The sequence below is a fragment of the Ammodytes marinus genome, assembly GCF_949987685.1.
Source record: "Ammodytes marinus genome assembly, chromosome: 23".
Classification (NCBI taxonomy): domain Eukaryota; kingdom Metazoa; phylum Chordata; class Actinopteri; order Uranoscopiformes; family Ammodytidae; genus Ammodytes; species Ammodytes marinus.
The window spans coordinates 15,604,837-15,621,400 of record NC_137227.1 but is presented as its reverse complement, the minus strand read 5'-3'; the positions used below and the strand labels follow the sequence as shown (position 1 = coordinate 15,621,400).

The following is a 16,564-nucleotide window of genomic DNA, read 5'->3' as shown; positions in this document are numbered from 1 at the left end:
ATTTAAAGATGGTTTGCTTTTAAAGTTAATAAAACTATAGCTCTGAATTTCAACATATATGAAGCATATTTTAAATTGAAAAACTATCCTTATAAGATTCTCATTATTGCAGCACATAAATGGCTTCATGAAAATAGCCTTATTGTATCGAGTTCTCTGAATAGCTTGAATTACAGGATAAACGATGCAACGCAGTGTAAGAGTATGGCATACAGTCTTTATTCACAAATTGTGTTCCATTAAAATCAATGATTTTGTCCAAATAAAATAAGCGGTACATTCCATTAAGATTAAAATGATGCAGGGAGACACACCAATATATCCATAGGCACAAGCATTTTTCAACATAGTGACGTGTGTTACTTTATATACATACATATTATACCAGTAGACCTGTAATGAAAAACTGATCATTTGTTTAAGCTTTTAAAACTGAAGCATTAATTTTTTCACTTATTATCAAATCCACCTCTACCTAAAAATAGGCATCATTCATATACAGTACATTGGAGCAATGCCCAACAGTGAGATTAAAGCAGAAATACTTCAAATGGGATATTTTTAGAAGATGATGTGAGCAGAAAAATAACTAAAATAGGCCTGTCTGTAAACTGATTCGGTTTCCTGTTTTTGGGTTTCAATGGATAGTTGATGATATTTGGATGATTTTGTAAATCAGATACAGGGATGATTGAAAATTATAATGGGAGCTGGTGTAAACATAATACAATTTAATCCAATAGACCTACAAGAAAAAACTGACTGAATATATACTTTTTTGTTGACAATGTTTTAGTGTTTTGAGTGTTTTTGAACTCAATCATGAAAGTGTTGTGAGGAAGTATTAGGAGCACCCGTTTATAATTTGAATAAATAAAATACATAGTGGGCCAATTAAACTGAAAACTAATTTATATATGAAAAGACATTAGTGATTACCAAGTTATATTATGATACATCTTACATTTATAACCATTTACCTTTAGAATAGAACAAAGTGCACTTTCCATTTGTGTACAATAAACACTTTAAAATATAAAATAAATATCACAATAATATACAGCCTTAAACGTGAAACAGAGGCTTAACTAATATCTGCCACAATCTCATCAAAACAATGACTTTATTAGTGTCAGTGTTTGTATCTCATTCAGGATTATTTTGTGATTAGAAGTTTAATGTCTTAAACTTTCTTACCACTTATTAATGACCTGCATGGCCAGGCCTATGAAGTCCTATAAACCAACAGTTTCCTTGTTTATCCAGTAGAGGGAGTTGGTGATCTGCGATTGTCAAAGCTGTTGCTCACACATTGCCAGTAGCATCCTGTAGCTCCTCTCTGATGGCATTGAGCTCCACTACCCCATCATTGAGCACATTTGCCACTTCCTTTATTTGAGCCACCACCTCTTTCTTACAGCCTTTCTTCAGCTCTCGGGAGTCCTTGATGAAGAACTTGTCCATGCCTTTGAAGAGTCCTTGCACTGAGGCAATCGCCGCATCTGTTATCTCCGTCCCACGCATCACGGGTGAGTCCACTAAGCTGATCATCTGGACGGCCTTGCGGATCTCCCAGTCCTGCGCATAGTGCTGGGTGCCAGACCTGAGGAAAGGATGTCCTCGGAGTTTGTACAAGCCCTGATTGACAAAATGGAGGATCTTTCCAATGTCCTGAAGGTGAGACTCGTACTCCTGTAGCACCATCTCCATCTATGAAAGGATAGAGAAATACCACAGTTTTTTTCTATACGAAATGTTTCCAGTGTACCGTCACTGTTATAGGAGACATTGCAGCTTACCTTCTTCTGGTCCTGCATGTTGTTGACGTTATCCGAGATGGCCGCAGAAGCTGAAGCAATTCCGCCAGCCGCTGCCACGCCCACACCAACAGCGGTAACTATGAGGGAGGCACCAAACGTAAAAGGTGCCAAAGCCAAACCAGCGATGGCTGTCACACCACCCACAGCTGTGGTGGTGCCACCAGTGATGCCAGCGATCTTGGCCTTTTGGTGGAAAGCACTGATGTTATCAGCAATGGCATGGAGATAGATGACAGAGTGCCAGAGGACCTCGGCTCGCTCTGTGAAGACCTTGTTGAAGAGATGCAGCCCACGATGAACCTTGTTCGCCAAGATGGTGAATGATCTGGGGATTTTTGGGGAGCCAAAGAAATGTCTTAGTTAAACACATCACAGAGTGAGGAAACCTCAATATAAAATGTTCCTCACAAAACAATGAAATAAAATGTATTTTCTATTTCTGTTACTTCCTCAATGAGTTGTTTTGTTTATAAAATGTCAGAATAGGGACTAACGCCAAACACCATTTCACAGAGCTCAAGGTCAAATTGATTATTTTATCAACTATTAGTCGGAAAACAAAAGATAGTCAGTTAAGTATCAAATGACAATATGAATTATAAAATCCTCACATCTAAGAAGCTTGAACCATCAAATGTGTGGCATTTCTAGTTACAAAAATGATGAATCAATCAAATCAATATTTACAGTTTCTGTTTCTGTTGACTGTAATAGTTTAAACTCTACATTTGGCACAACCTTTCCCGTTCTAATCAGTTATCCGATTCACAACACCCATTACTTCAGACACAATTCCTTAAAGATCTCCTATTATACTACTTTTCTGGTCTTAATTTCTTGTTAAAAACTGCTATAGAGCAACCTGACTCGAATCACATCACAAAAAACTATGTAGATTTTCGGGACACTCTCTCTTACCCTAGCGAGCACAGCAGTCTCTCTCTCTACACACTGCTTTGAGCTTCTCCGCCCCTCCCCCCCTGCTGCAAACCCCACTCCGTTGTGATTGGTTACCTTCCTTCCAGCAGCGGGAGATTTTCAGGAAGGTGGGGGCATGCAGCCAGAGCTTGCCTGAGCAGCATTACCATACATGTAAACATCCGGGTACGTGACGACACGATATCCGGAAGAATTCTCGACCGGCTGCCCTAGTGTTTAGTGCTCTGCATAGCAACCCCAGACGGTCAGCAGGGAATACATCGAAATGCATGTACGTAATTATTTGATAAGCTAGTATGGTTAAACATGACTATAAATCATTATAACAAGGTCATAAAAGTCGAAAAGTATCATAGGTCCTCTTTAAGCACACCATCAGTACATTTTCACTGGTCCAAATTCATAAAAACCAACGTACTTGCACTCATCCTCTTTAATGACTTGGTTCTCATCGTCTGATGGCACCTCATCCCATTCTGAAATACAAATGATCAAAGTTTTTTATTGCTCAGTTTCAGTTTTATGAATCTGTTACTGAAAAATATATCTGACTCACGTTCCACAGTGTACCACCACTCCATCAAACTGTCAGTGTCCTGTGTGAAAAGAACACAAACGCATGTTGCTTCACATCTGAGCAGTGCACACAACTACTAAAACCGTAGAACATAATACATGTGCATTGTGCAATATTTCTGTTTAGCCAGTTTCAAGAAAAAAAACTTACCCCTTCCTGGTCCTCATCCTCGAGCCCTTCTATATCCCACTCATCCATCCGAGCAGCTAACCACTCCGCCTAAATTAGGGTTGAGGGGGTGGATTGCAGAAAAACATGACGGTTATCAATAGGTCTTCGCCCCCATAATTAACCATAATACGTTATCAAAACTGGGTTTAAAGAGGTAGAGTCAGCCATTCTGGAATACCCTTGTTGTCAAAATCACTTTGTCAGATCAGTGTTGTACACAGTCTAGGCCAGGGGTGTCCAAACTACAGTCCGCCCGCTTTTTATTGGCCCCCGGCACATTTTAAAAATATAATGTAATATGGCCCCTTTAATTTTTACATAATTTAAATGCATTCATTATATTACAAATAAATATGTCCAATAAAAGAAAAAGAGCACCACACCCATCCCAGAGGACCCTGCATAATATTTTATTTTAAATTAACATTATTATGGAAAATCCATTTGTCCTTCCATAGCTTCTAATTCTTCTGACACAGTATCTCCAAATAATTTTTTCACACAATTCTTCAGATTAAACCTCTTAATTTTCCTCTCAAAGGCGTCTGAAGGCGTTTAACAATAGTCAATGATTTTGGCAGCGCTAACATTGGAGAGGGGCCCCCTAAACAAATTCTGCTTAGGGCCCCTTGGAGGCTTGGGCCAGCTCTGAGGGGAAGTGTGTCTGTTTAATTTGAAAGGAAAGTGTTGCCATGAAGAAGGATTACAATTTATGAAGACACTATGAAACTAAACATCAGAGCAGCTACATGTCCTGATAAATGTGTTATTTTTGCCAAGTGGCCCGGCCCTTCGTAGATTTTTCTGTATGTGGCCCTCAGTGAAAAAGGTTTGGACACCCCTGGTCTAGGCTCTGTAAAACGGTATGTTTTGAAAGGGGCCCACCGTGGCTATGCAACACAACTGTTTACAGTACCCATCTAGGCTGTGTATTAATTAAAACATAATAATAATTTAAGTTTTTTTTTTTTGGTGTTTTGTACTTCATACAGACAGATTTGGAGAGAAAGAGTTGAAATGGGGTAAAGAGGGGAAGACACGCAGAGAACGACCACAACTAATTTTGACAAAACGTGATTTTGAGAACAAGTGTCTCCAGAATCGCTGACTCCACCTTTAATTTGACCAAGGCCTTTGCATATACAGTATTAAGACGTTTCTAGGCACAAGGCTGGGTGTGTTGGCTATTGTGTACGCTATGTTGACGAACTGGCTCGGTCACATGTCAAAGCAATGTTTCCCATCAGGCATACAGATATGGAGATAACAACGTCAACAGCTGAAAACAACATTCCGTAAGAGTTTCTCGATTGTCAGGTGAAGTCAACAAAGTGTAGATTGTTAAAATAATGTTAGATGTTTTTTTGGGCACAATAATGGTTCAGACAAGAGTTATGCTATTTAATCCGAATCCAATTCTGACTCCCAGGAAAATGCAATACCGAAACAAAATGCTTCATCAGAATCAACAGAGTCTAGTTGATCAAGTTATTGGTGTGTTGATACATAACGAGTTAACGTCACATTATTGTTTATGCGGAGGAAGTAAAGCTGTGGGTCGAAAAGAAAACTGAGAATTGTGACTTTCCTGCTTTGATACTAATCACTGTCAAAAGAATCCAATTTTGAAGCCAAGGTTTGGCAAAGTAAGCCACACACAGATCATTTAAAGAGCTTTGAAAAAGATCCTGACTTACCCTGGCGGCCTCAGACAGGAAGTCACTAGAAGTAGCTCCTGGTGCGTCTTCAAACTCTAGTTTCATGGCTTTGCTCTGGCATTATAGATGAGGAAATTGAATGTAAAAACAACAGAAATGCATGCTCACAGATGACAATAATAAGTGCAAAGTAAATAAATAAGTATGACCGCTCTGATTCACCTTAGCATTATGTTTTTTAAGCTTGGATGGCTTCTTCTGTTAAAAAGAAAACATGTTTGAGTATCGGTTTTTAAATAACTCCAAAGTAAAGCAGTAAAACATTAACATACCGATTTGCAGTTTTCCTTTTCATCTACTTCGCTGTCATACATGTCTTCAGGACTCATGAAGTATTTTCCTGCTTGAGTGATGTCACCCTCAGCAAAGACATCCTGCTGAAAATGTCAAATAAAGTAAATACCACAGGAAACAATTATATCAAGATATTAAATTATGATAATGTCTCATACTTATGGTGTGCATTAAGGCAAAATTAAACATACATTAGATGCTTGCTGAGGTATGTGGTAGCTGAATCCAATTGGTTCACTCTGTCCATTGGCGGTCTTTTTGCGCGGAATAGGTACAGGGGCTTTATGTTTGAATTTTTTCTGACAGAAGAAACAAAAAAATAGTAAGAGTGCTACTTAAAGATCAAGGCTTCATTTGCTATCAAGTGGCTTAAATTCAAAAAGAAACAACAGAATTGAGTTAGAAAATAATATTTTAATCTTTCGCAAGTATCTATAATCACTCTGATGCACTGTTTTCCATTTTCACAGTGTTTGGGCAAAAGGTTTACAGCATTCAGAGTTGCATGTGATTATGAGAGAATAGATCACAGTGATGAATTTCCCTTTATTTTCCCTATTGTAAATCTAGTCAGTCAAAATTATGAGCTCTTTTGTTCTTTTTATTGCATCGCATGGGGTTTGAGCAAAAGCAGTTGCCCTGTTCTTCTAAGGCTTCTGCTGTTATTGGTACCATTGTATGAAATGAAATGAAAATAATTTTAAAACAATTGGTTTCAGATTTTAAAATACCGGTTTGCAGTCCTCCATCCCGTTTCGTTCTGGCTCGTCCAACTCGTCGGCTGAGAAGCTGCTCTTTTTTTTCTGAAGACTGGTGTCGCCCAGCATGTCCTCCTAATAAAATAAAACATTCATACATTTGCATGACATTCTAAATGAAGTAAAACAATGTTTTTCCTTTCTCATTGAATTACAATCAATAATTTCACAGAAACATATTCACCTTAGAGCTTCGACGAACTATGTTCAGAAGTTTCTTTGTCGTTTTTTTCTATTAATTAAGTAAAAAAGTGACTTAAGTAAAAAACATGTAAAATTTTCAAAGAAAAACGGAGTATTAAAATGTAAGATGATGCTCAAAGAAACACTGAGGATTAAAAGAGAAAGAAGTTACGGGTTTGCTGTCTTTGAATCCATTTGGATCTTCATCTTCCAAGTGCTCATCATCCGTGAAAGCAGCCTAAGTAACATAATAAAAAACAACGTTACTTTTGTCAGCAGGTCAAGAATGTTGAAGACCAAAATCATACAGGAAGAGTGAAAACAATGCTGCATAGAATATTGGCTATTTTCATACACGAGCCGACAAACAACTACATTATATTCTCAGAATAAAGTGTATATTTCTGCAATGGTAACAATTACGAGGTAAAAAACCTTTCTAGTTGAATGAAGACTGTGGCCTTTCAACTCCTCCACGTCCTCATAAGCATCATCCTAAGAGTGAAATAAGTAATATAACAAATAGAAAACCAAGTAGTTTCAAGATCAAACAAGTGATGAGTCACTCAATGAAAGTAACGGTTACCTGGGGCTTCTTTTGAGGTGTGTAGCCATGTGCACCCAAAACTTCATCTTGCCATTTCTCCTGACGGAAAAAGAATCCAAAAATCTTACACTGTCTCACCCTTAAGCACACTTATACACAGTACTATATAAATCCACTATATATATATATATATATATATATCCCACAGTATATGGTCCTACCATAGAGCCTTTGCGAGGTGTGTATCCATGTGCTCCCTTTGCTTCATCTTCAGTCTGGAGAGAGAGGAAGTTTAAACATCATACAGATTAATTAAAAAGGTGCAAACAAATATGCTGGTAAGTAATAAACTATGTGAAGCACAATCATGCGGTCATACCTTTTGTTTGGTGATGGCAAATCCTCTATGTGGGACAAACTTGACTTTAACTTTGCTTTTTTTCTTCTGGAGAAAGAAGATTGACCATATCAAAGTTTGTCTTGTAAATGCCCAAAAAGTCTCACTCAAAAAAACGGTTCATCTCAAATCAGCATTGTCATACTATAACTTCTTTACACTGAAAGAGGTATATATGTCTTTCAAAGATGAGTAATGAAACAGCAATAATGGTTAGTGTAACAAAATCATACAAATCCATGGTTGTCCACTTTGTGCTGGGCTTCGCCTCCCTCTTCCTCACCAGTGCTCTCATCCAAAACTGTACCCTTTTGACAATGAAGAAAAGCTATTTCAAACATTTGATCTCATCCTCTTGAACTTTGTCTGCAGAAGACCATTCAGGGTCCAAGTAGTTTAATAACCAGAAGGGACACTGCAGGTACTCTACCTCGGACCATCGGCGTATGATGGAGTTTTTCTTGCTGCTTTTCTTATTTAGATCGTCACCCTGTTGTGGAAGAACAAAGAAACAGTCATCAGAACTGTGAGAAACATAAGAAGTGTCGCTTTGTTTGGATTAAACTTCAATGGCTGATGCTTAAGAAGATCAAAAGTAAAACTGATATCAATATCGTTCTGCAAAACCACAAAGTTGTACTTCCAGTAACTTACCTTTGATTCTTGAGGTAAATGCCCGTTCTTCTGCTTTGCATCTGGCATAAAGGAATTAGTGGATGCTCTCCTAAGCAGCTGATTCACTTTGGCCTTAAGATGTTTCTTCTGTTAACAAAAAGGCACCAACAAAACATTGCTGGTTTATTTAAACTGTTCATGAATAGAGAAACAAAATAGTTAAAATAAAAAATAATAAGCTTACTTTGTAGTCCATGCTATGCTCCATGTCCTCTTTCTCCGCTGCAGACATGTGCGCTTCTGGAAAACTGAACTCCTAAAAAACAGAAGCGCTTATGTGAAAACTGTATCAATGATTTACTGCAACATGGCTTTTGTCTTGATATATTTTTGCAGATTTTAATTATATCTCAATTGTAACATTAGTTTTAGTTTACAGTATAGCAAGCAGACGGTAATCAGAGTTAGGGTCAGGGGTCAGGCTAGTTCTTTGTAAGTCAAAATAATTCAAGAAACACATGACTGAGTTCATCTTCTGCACATGAAATAAATTCCAAATTAATTAAAGCCTTTTTGGTGCTTCCTAGTACAATGCTTCCTCCACTGGCTTCAGTTTGCATCTTTCAGCGTCCAATCATTACCTTTGAGGATTTACGTGCAATGGGTAGTGTCATGCTCCTTTCCACTTTATTGTCATCAGAAAACCTTTCCTACAAAATAGAAATCAATATCGTCATATGGACGAATATGCAAACACAACAATTTTTTTTTTGCTTTGCTTTATTTACTTTGGACCCTCTTCTGGAAGGAATTTTTAATTTGTTGTCCTTTTTCTGTAAAAGAAAAAAAAGAAAAAGGGGTTGTTAAACAGAAAAAAATAACCACGTAATGTTTCACATAAGAGTAACACTGTACCTTGCTTCGACTCCCAGAACCATCCTGATCCTCGCCACTTCCTCCATCAGAGTCACCCTTTTTCTAAGAGAAATGTCATTTTTTAAGTGTTTTATTATTTCTACTGACAAATAAACAATGCTACATAGAAAATATCTTGTCTCTTACGTTCAATGATTCGCGCCGTAGTCTTAATGTTCCGGACTTGTGGGAAAAAGAAAATGAAACATGACTCAATAGTTGAAGTATCGTTGATAGAACACTCATTTTGTATAAAGAACATTGCTGAGAGTTTGAGGTAGTACACCAAAATATGAAGAGAGAATGTGATGAAACTGAAGTGAAGTTTTCTTACTGGTTTGAAGTTAGGGTCAAGCTGAGGACTGTCTTCAGGCCAGTCTTCAACACACCTTTCCTGTTTGTTGAAATTTGTAAGGAAACATTTATATTAACCTACCAAAATGAGTTTATAATAATCTAACAAACAATAGAGATACCTTTCTTTCAATAGCAGCATGGTCTAAAGGTTTGTCAGTATGTCCATCCATCATTATTTTTATCTATCTTTTTTTAAGTGGCTTTTTCGAGAAAAGTTTGTTGATAATTGTTGTGCATTTTGCTCACATTATTGAAAACAACTTCCACTTATAACAAACCTGTCCAGTAAGCAGAATGTCCTCAAAGACAACAGGGTCATTAGGGTCCCTCGGTTTACTTTCCTGAAAAGAAAAAATAATCTGTTTCATACGCCTATATAAACTACACACTTGTTAAATTGTTCCTTATACGATCTTTGGAGTGATAACCTAGAACATACTGATGACAAGCAAGTTAAGGCAGCTATTTAGGTCAAACCGCAATGGCATGCATACCAGAGTTTTCGGCTCGTCTTGACAAACTGGTTTAGGAGAGGTTTTTGGTACAGTTGGTTCATGTCCAATCTAAAAAACAGAACAAAAGAAACACAGAGGTCAATCAAAAACACAACAGTTACATTAGCAGGGTTAATAATAACAACATTTAAAGTTTGTTCTTTGCATACAAGGTTTCCTGGTGTGGGCGGCTTTTCTTTCTTTGGTGGTCTCTTTCGAGGAAGAGGCCTTGGTGGACGTTTGAAGGTTGACCCCTAAAAGTTTGATAAGAGAATGTATAAAGTCCAAGTCATACAAAGAAAAATATTTCTCAGAGTAATTTGTCTTACAGTTCACTGGGACCCTCAAACACACATAACTAATATACATATTATGGCAAATAGGCAATAGTTACATACATGAGTCATTTGGGCTTGTGCTTGGCTGGGTGTCAAGGACAGATTCCTGGCCCGACTGAAGGGAGTCGGCTGAAAAATTTCATGTTTAGTTCCCTGAGGAGTTGTCAAGACAATGTCATTAGGCCTGTTGGAAGAGTTCTGCTGGATGTCTAGATACGATTCTGATGGCTTTGCCTTGAAGGGATCTGGTGACGTTAGCCAGTCCAACATCATTCCTGACGAGCCGTTGAGTAAAGGTGTAGAGGCAGCATGACTGGGGGTCCTCTCAAATGTATCTTTGCTATTAGACTTTGAGGGAAGTTTTTGGAATATGTCTGTAGTCCCATTTGAAACATCTTGGAAAGGGTCGTATCTTTTCGAGGGAGTAGTACCAAACGGGTCATCCAAACTGGAAACATCTTGGAATAAATCCCTTCTAATTGGGCTTGGGAATGGGTCGAAGGACTTTGGTGAAAATATATCCAGATTTTCTTTGTCAGACATGCCAAAAAGATCCACTTTCGATGAGGGATCATATTGGTTATCACTGTTGTGGGAGAGTTCCTCACTTTTAGTTGGAACTGCATGAAACAAATCTGCTTCTTTGGAAGTGGTTGTATAAAATGAGTTTGTCATCATCGGGGGAGGAGACCAGGGTCGATCATCTTCATCATCATCTAACAGAGATTTGAATGGGTCTACAACAGTACTGGGAGGTGTATCAAAGAGGTTAACCCCCCTGGTGCGTTCAGCATGGAGGAAATCCTCTCCTTTAGCAGCCTGAAATAGGTTGACCCCATCATCTTTAAATAGGTCAGAGCTTTTATCGTGGAAGGGGTTGGAGTGGTTCTGTGCTCGAGCAGGGATTGGCTTGAATAAGTCTGGTGAGCTCAGGGTTACATCGTGAAAGTGGCCGTTGGAAGATGCGTTTTGGGCCAGTGTCGTTGTTTGGAAGTGGCCTTGGAGACGGTTAGCACTGAGGGCCTGGAAAAGGTCCTTTTGAGGTTCAGAAAATACAGCTCCATTTCCCACAGTCTTAATATCAGGTTGAAGGGGTGAACTCTTAAATTCCGGCGCAGGCAAAAAGATGTCTTTGAGGTTAACTTCTTTGCTGTCAGATTCCTGATGACAGTACGAAAATTGATTAGGGATGAGTTAAATTAAAATTATGGTACTTAAAAAGGTAATGTGGATCTAATTTTTTTAAACAAAAATCCTTGTGCACATCAAATAATACATGTAAAAATGTAATCTGGCCCAAAGCCCGTTGACTACATTCTGAGAAGCAGAGAGAGAAAGAGAAATCAGGAAGAAGACAAAGAGGTCCTTTCACTTAAACTGAAAGAGAGGCTGACATCTAAAACAATATACCCGAGGACTCAAATGATGCAGTGTCTGCCCACCATTCTGAAAGAATAGACAATGACACAGCAGAAACGTGACATGTAAAATCATTGTTGGGAATAAATGGTGCATATCCTAATATGCTACATGAGCAAAATACACATGACGTCAACATTTCCTGTCAAGGGCTGCTTTAGACTAAAGGTTACATCTTGCGAAATAATTCATGCAATGATTTTTCAAAACAATATCAAACATTTGGCTGCAAAATAGTGTTGGTGTGTAGCATCCAAAACATGTATAACAATGGCTGCCAGATTGCATCTTTTCAAAAGTTTTTAAGTTAAAAGTGCAAGATGATGTTGCTTAAATGTCCAATTGGTTCATTCCAGACTCATGACTTATTAATAGAAAAGTCTAGTCAGACAGCTTATGCACAAACACGCCCCCACAATGTGAGGTTCTCACAATAACATGTTTATCACACTGTGCTTCAAAAGACAAAATCAGAGGTAGGGTGTGGAGCTAACTTGTGCCACATCAGGTAAAGGTCATTATGCTCCCGTCTTCAAACCCTTCTCACGGCAAGGAATATTTGCGTTTATGAAAATGTGCACAGTAACTTCTGCCATGGATGCATTAATCACGGAAACAATCTTGCAAAGTAACACTTCATCCATTTAATGTGGATTAAGGTATCTTCAAAAATCAATCAATTTCTTCTGTTGAGTTTTTCATTTGTGTACATTATATAGATGTTGAACCTCACCTGTCCTAAGTGGATCTGGTGGTTGTCTGGAGCAGCAGCAGAGAGATTAATAAGGAGCTCACCATCCTGTGGAGCACACAAAAGTTGTATGACATAGAATGAACTACGGAACATATTCATTGAGGGAAGCGTGGGAAGTCAAGTCACGCATTATGCTTTTCATGCATTCCAAGTCGATGAGATATTGAAGTCACGAGTCAATTCTTGTCAGCAACGTAAGCATTAATTTTGCTTTCAACATATCCGACAGTTAAAACTATAAAAGCAGGTAATTCCACACTAGCTGTTGATGATGTTCTCCAACAACAAATAGTTTTTTTGTTTGTTATCTCTGTGTCGAGCAGTGTCCAAAAATACTCAAGGCCTTGGAAACACGCAGGTGAAGAATTGCTTGTCAAAGGCATCCCTGAATTACACTTTTGTGTTGCTACAGAGTTGAATGCTGCTGTAATAAAAGAGTGTCTGACCTGTTTGTTTCCAGAACCGTTTGTAAATGAGCCACTGGAGTCGGAGGATGGCAAATCAAGAGTCTAAGAAATAGATAAAGATCAAGGAAGTTAACATTATGTTTCCTTTTTTTATATCCATCCACAAACTGGAAATTTTCCGGATTTTAGGGAGGGAAGTGTGTGTAGCCACTCACCTTGTATTGATGATTGTGGAAAGGGCTATTAGAAACTTTCTTTAGCATATTTTGCAGCGTAACAACACTCTGAAAAGAAACAGACACCAAAAATATTTTTTAAAGGAATGCTTTTAGATTGTGATACAATAATAATCAACTGGTAAATAACTCTGCCATTCACCAAAACTATTTCAAAATCAAATAAAGCTGCATGTTTTGGTGTACAGGATAGGATATATGAAGGCTTAACTTAGACACACATGAGTTTAAACAACTATTATACGTATTGCCTGCTATAAATAACAAAAAATATAATTTCTGAGAGTTATCATCTCCACAGGTCGAGATATTCTCATATCATGCAGAGGTTGCCTGTTGTACTTTTAATTCCACTGTATTAATCGAAAGGCATCATGATCACAGAGCTCTTCAAAATAAGTAACTTTGATGCTTTTGTATTAAATTAAATTAAATTGAATTGTTTTTATTGAAGCACAGACAAGCCAAATGACTCAAGTGAAACGAAAACAATGTTCTGTCCTGCTAAAAAAAAACGCTATCAGTCATCATGACATGACAGTCATCATGACATGACAGTGCTCATAACATGACAGTGCTCATGACATTCAGAGCAACTGACATAATGAATGATAGTCTGGGTTTGGCTACACCAGTCTCTTTGCCTTGTGTCTCTTTGACGTGACAAAACACATATCAGCCACAGATGCCATCAGCACAGTTTAAAAAACACTGTCTCTCTCACATGTCCTGAACTGATGATGTTGTTTCCGTGTCTGAGGCTTAAATGTGAAATATGATTGAATATGATGAACACATGGTGGATGGAGGATGAAATTAATACTCAGATTGCAGTGTTTGCAGGCATATTTGAGAACAACATATTTTTCGACTTGATATAAAAGCTACTGTACTCACAGGTCGTCTTTCCCCAGATGTCGCTGCAATTTCTGGGTTATCGTCCGCCTCCCCCTCATTCTCCTAATTAACATTGTGTAAGAAGAAATAAGGAGTAAAAAAGGAAAGAAAATCATTTATATTAGAAATAGACTTGAAGCCTGCAAGTTTCAAACATTTGTAAACAACACCATTTTGTTATGCCTAGCATAGGCTACTAAATAAACGATAATTAAGTTAGTAAATATTCAAGTGGAACAACTTAGATTTACCATGGTCAGTAAAGGTGGTCCAATAGTTTCGAATGAATTAAAAAAACAACATTATATCTCCCGACGGGTGAGTTATATGGGGGATAAATGTTCCCTTTGCATTGAAACGCGTCGGTGTCTTCTCGGGGTTTGACAGCGTTTGCCTTAATTACCTCCGCTTGCTGCACCTGTGTTAAGTCACCCGTGAGGAGCACTACACATCCGGAATTCAAAACTTTCAATATAAAAGCCTTTGCTTGCGCATGCTAAGCCTCACTCTGACCTTTTATTTATTGATTTTATGCCTGTGATTAAAATGATTTTAAATCTTAATTTATTTAATCTAAGAAAGCACTGCACACAATAACCACTTGTTTGCATGTGTTAATTATATGATGCAAAAATGATCTACAGCATGCGCATGAATTTACAGAATTAACAGTATTAGGCTACCAAAAAGTTACTCCTTGATACAGATTGGATGTGATAAAATTACATTTTGCAATTGGTGTTTTCAACCATAGGCTACTTGAAATCATTGTTGGAAAAAAATTACATTGCGTAGCCTACCATTATTTTGAAAGCAAATTCCCCTAACTTTCCGGCCTCTGTCTCTAGGCTCGTTCGACCTGTCGCCGTCTTGCTAAAGGCGCGTGTCCACCTGCGTCAAGTCATATTTTGTTCTGACGCGACGCGGTGACGTATTCGCCGCTTGGGGGCGGGGGTTTGTGGGCTGGACATTAGCGGTGACAGCGGGAAAATGTATCTCTAGATATGAAACCATAGCAACGGCAATAAACAATTTCTCGCCGCAGAGTTTCCATTGGCTGCCGCCCCACTTTTTGACGTTCTCATTTGCATAAAGTATCCAGCGAAATACTTTTTCGCCGCGCCGCTGTCGACCATTCGCCGCGACGTGCCCCATAATGCCTTGCGGTGGCGTTTCTGCCGTCTGACGTAGTTCCATAGGAAATGAATGGGCTTTGCCGTCGCGTCAGATAACTTGACGCAGGTGGACACGCGGCTTAAGACCTGCGCAATTATGACGCTCGTCTTGCTGAGCGCACTGCATTATGGTTAGACTTTTTGTCCCACTTGCACCCGTGGCTGGCTGCGGCTCGGCTGCTTGAGACTTTGAAGTCCCGCGGTATCAAGACGGACACAGACACTGGAGCAAGTCGCTGCAGTTGCTCCCCACGGGCTGCGGGAGCGAAATGTCTGATGGGAAACGTCTTGCTGACAGGCGGAGCTGAGCGCTAATTGGGAGTTTAAACCTCGTGCCTTTGATGCGTTTCCCCAATTGGTTAGGCAAAAGTCTGACATCACCGCTCAAAATTAAATTACGATCCATTCTTTTTGATTTAAAAAATCCTTTATTTGGATTTGTAAATTATTCTTGTAAATTATTCTTTATCACTTAAAAGTAGGTGTTCTAGTAAAGTAACAAGAAAGATAAAGATGTGTGGGGAATGGGGATATTAGCTTATATCTCGTTTCTTGTTTTGAAAATGCCCCTCGCTTTTAAAGTGTTTACTCGTCTTTGTGTTGTGTTCTGCTTCTAATCGGTTGTAGCATGTGTGACTCTCCTGCGAATATGTTTCTAATAGGCCTTCAAAATAAAACTAGAAAACGAACTGCATCCGCAACAAGGACGCTACTTCCGACTCGGAGCTGTCCGGCTTCAGTCAGGCATTTTCGTCACTCCCCCGACTGCACTCGGCTACTCTCGTCTACTTTCCAGACGAGCTGAAAGTTAGGTCGAACGAGCCTTCTGACTGCGTTGGATTGGTACCTTTCCACTGAATACCTCAATGCAAACCGACCGGTTGTCCTCGCCCAGTTGAACTGGGCGGTGTGGTCCAGGTGTTGGCGTCCTGAGGGTGCTGACGGATGAGAAAACTTTGTTTTGACTGTTGAATGAAACCTTCTTCAAACATACAAAGACTAATTAAAAGAGCAATAAATCACATGGATGCAAACAAGATTATATTCCTAATTAAATACTATTTCCTAATAAGAAATTAAAAATAGACAAACCACATCCTCCTCACCCCATCCAACAATAAGGTGAAAGATTCCACTCTGTCTTTAACTTTTTTTTTTGTAACATGCTTTACTGATAATTTTACAATTTTGACTCCTCAACACGTTAAATTAACTTTAAAATATGTATTACCAGCCTGGCCAGCAACACTTCAATCTTTTAAATGTTATTTTCTTCACCCTGCATTAATTACTATTCCGTAATTCCATCAACTGTTACTGTATCTTCAAATGTAGTTAAAACTAAATTGGTATTGTTCAAGTTGAAGTAGCAATGAGGCAATGCACACAGAGCTTTACAATATTAATGAAAACCCAAGCAGAAAGGTTTTGAAGACAGAATCAGGTTTATCCGGGTTAAACCAGAGGTGTGGTCTTAGATCAGATAAAAAGCAACTGATGTAGTGCATTTTGTTTGCTTTCATTTTAAGAGACTGAGATTATTTTCAGCAGGA

The 16,564-nt window shown here is 38.6% G+C and overlaps 1 protein-coding gene across 4 annotated transcripts; it reads right to left on the bottom strand.

Moving 5' to 3' along the window:
* Positions 1 to 210: 210 nt before the first annotated feature.
* Positions 211 to 14,219, bottom strand: LOC307269098 (uncharacterized protein). Of its 4 annotated transcripts, none has more exons than XM_080051929.1 (35): positions 14,088 to 14,219; positions 13,837 to 13,899; positions 12,919 to 12,987; positions 12,743 to 12,805; positions 12,276 to 12,341; positions 11,534 to 11,569; positions 10,184 to 11,284; positions 9,956 to 10,039; positions 9,786 to 9,854; positions 9,570 to 9,632; positions 9,269 to 9,328; positions 9,082 to 9,117; positions 8,935 to 8,997; positions 8,808 to 8,852; positions 8,661 to 8,729; positions 8,264 to 8,335; positions 8,059 to 8,166; positions 7,835 to 7,894; positions 7,638 to 7,712; positions 7,387 to 7,452; positions 7,229 to 7,282; positions 7,047 to 7,106; positions 6,896 to 6,955; positions 6,633 to 6,698; positions 6,462 to 6,509; positions 6,251 to 6,352; positions 5,711 to 5,818; positions 5,498 to 5,602; positions 5,388 to 5,423; positions 5,205 to 5,279; positions 3,487 to 3,555; positions 3,316 to 3,355; positions 3,178 to 3,235; positions 1,800 to 2,145; positions 211 to 1,710 (listed from the first exon to the last, which is right to left on the bottom strand). In XM_080051929.1, exons 1-35 carry the CDS (start codon positions 14,088 to 14,090, stop codon positions 1,306 to 1,308), a joined length of 3,903 nt encoding a protein of 1,300 aa, XP_079908055.1. In that variant the 5' UTR covers positions 14,091 to 14,219; the 3' UTR covers positions 211 to 1,305. The 4 variants fall into 4 exon arrangements, with proteins under 4 accessions (XP_079908055.1, XP_079908056.1, XP_079908058.1 ...); XM_080051930.1 differs by having other exon boundaries at positions 7,047 to 7,103; XM_080051932.1 differs by lacking the exon at positions 5,711 to 5,818.
* Between the last annotated feature and the right edge of the window lie 2,345 nt (positions 14,220 to 16,564).

Bases quoted from the DNA above. Each gene is read 5' to 3' on its own strand.
- LOC307269098 (XM_080051929.1), bottom strand. The intron at 7,283-7,386 runs GTATGACCGCAT...CTCTCTCTCCAG, and splicing joins TTGCCATCACCAAACAAAAG to ACTGAAGATGAAGCAAAGGG. The intron at 6,956-7,046 runs GTAACCGTTACT...TTTCACTCTTAG, and splicing joins CACCTCAAAAGAAGCCCCAG to GATGATGCTTATGAGGACGT.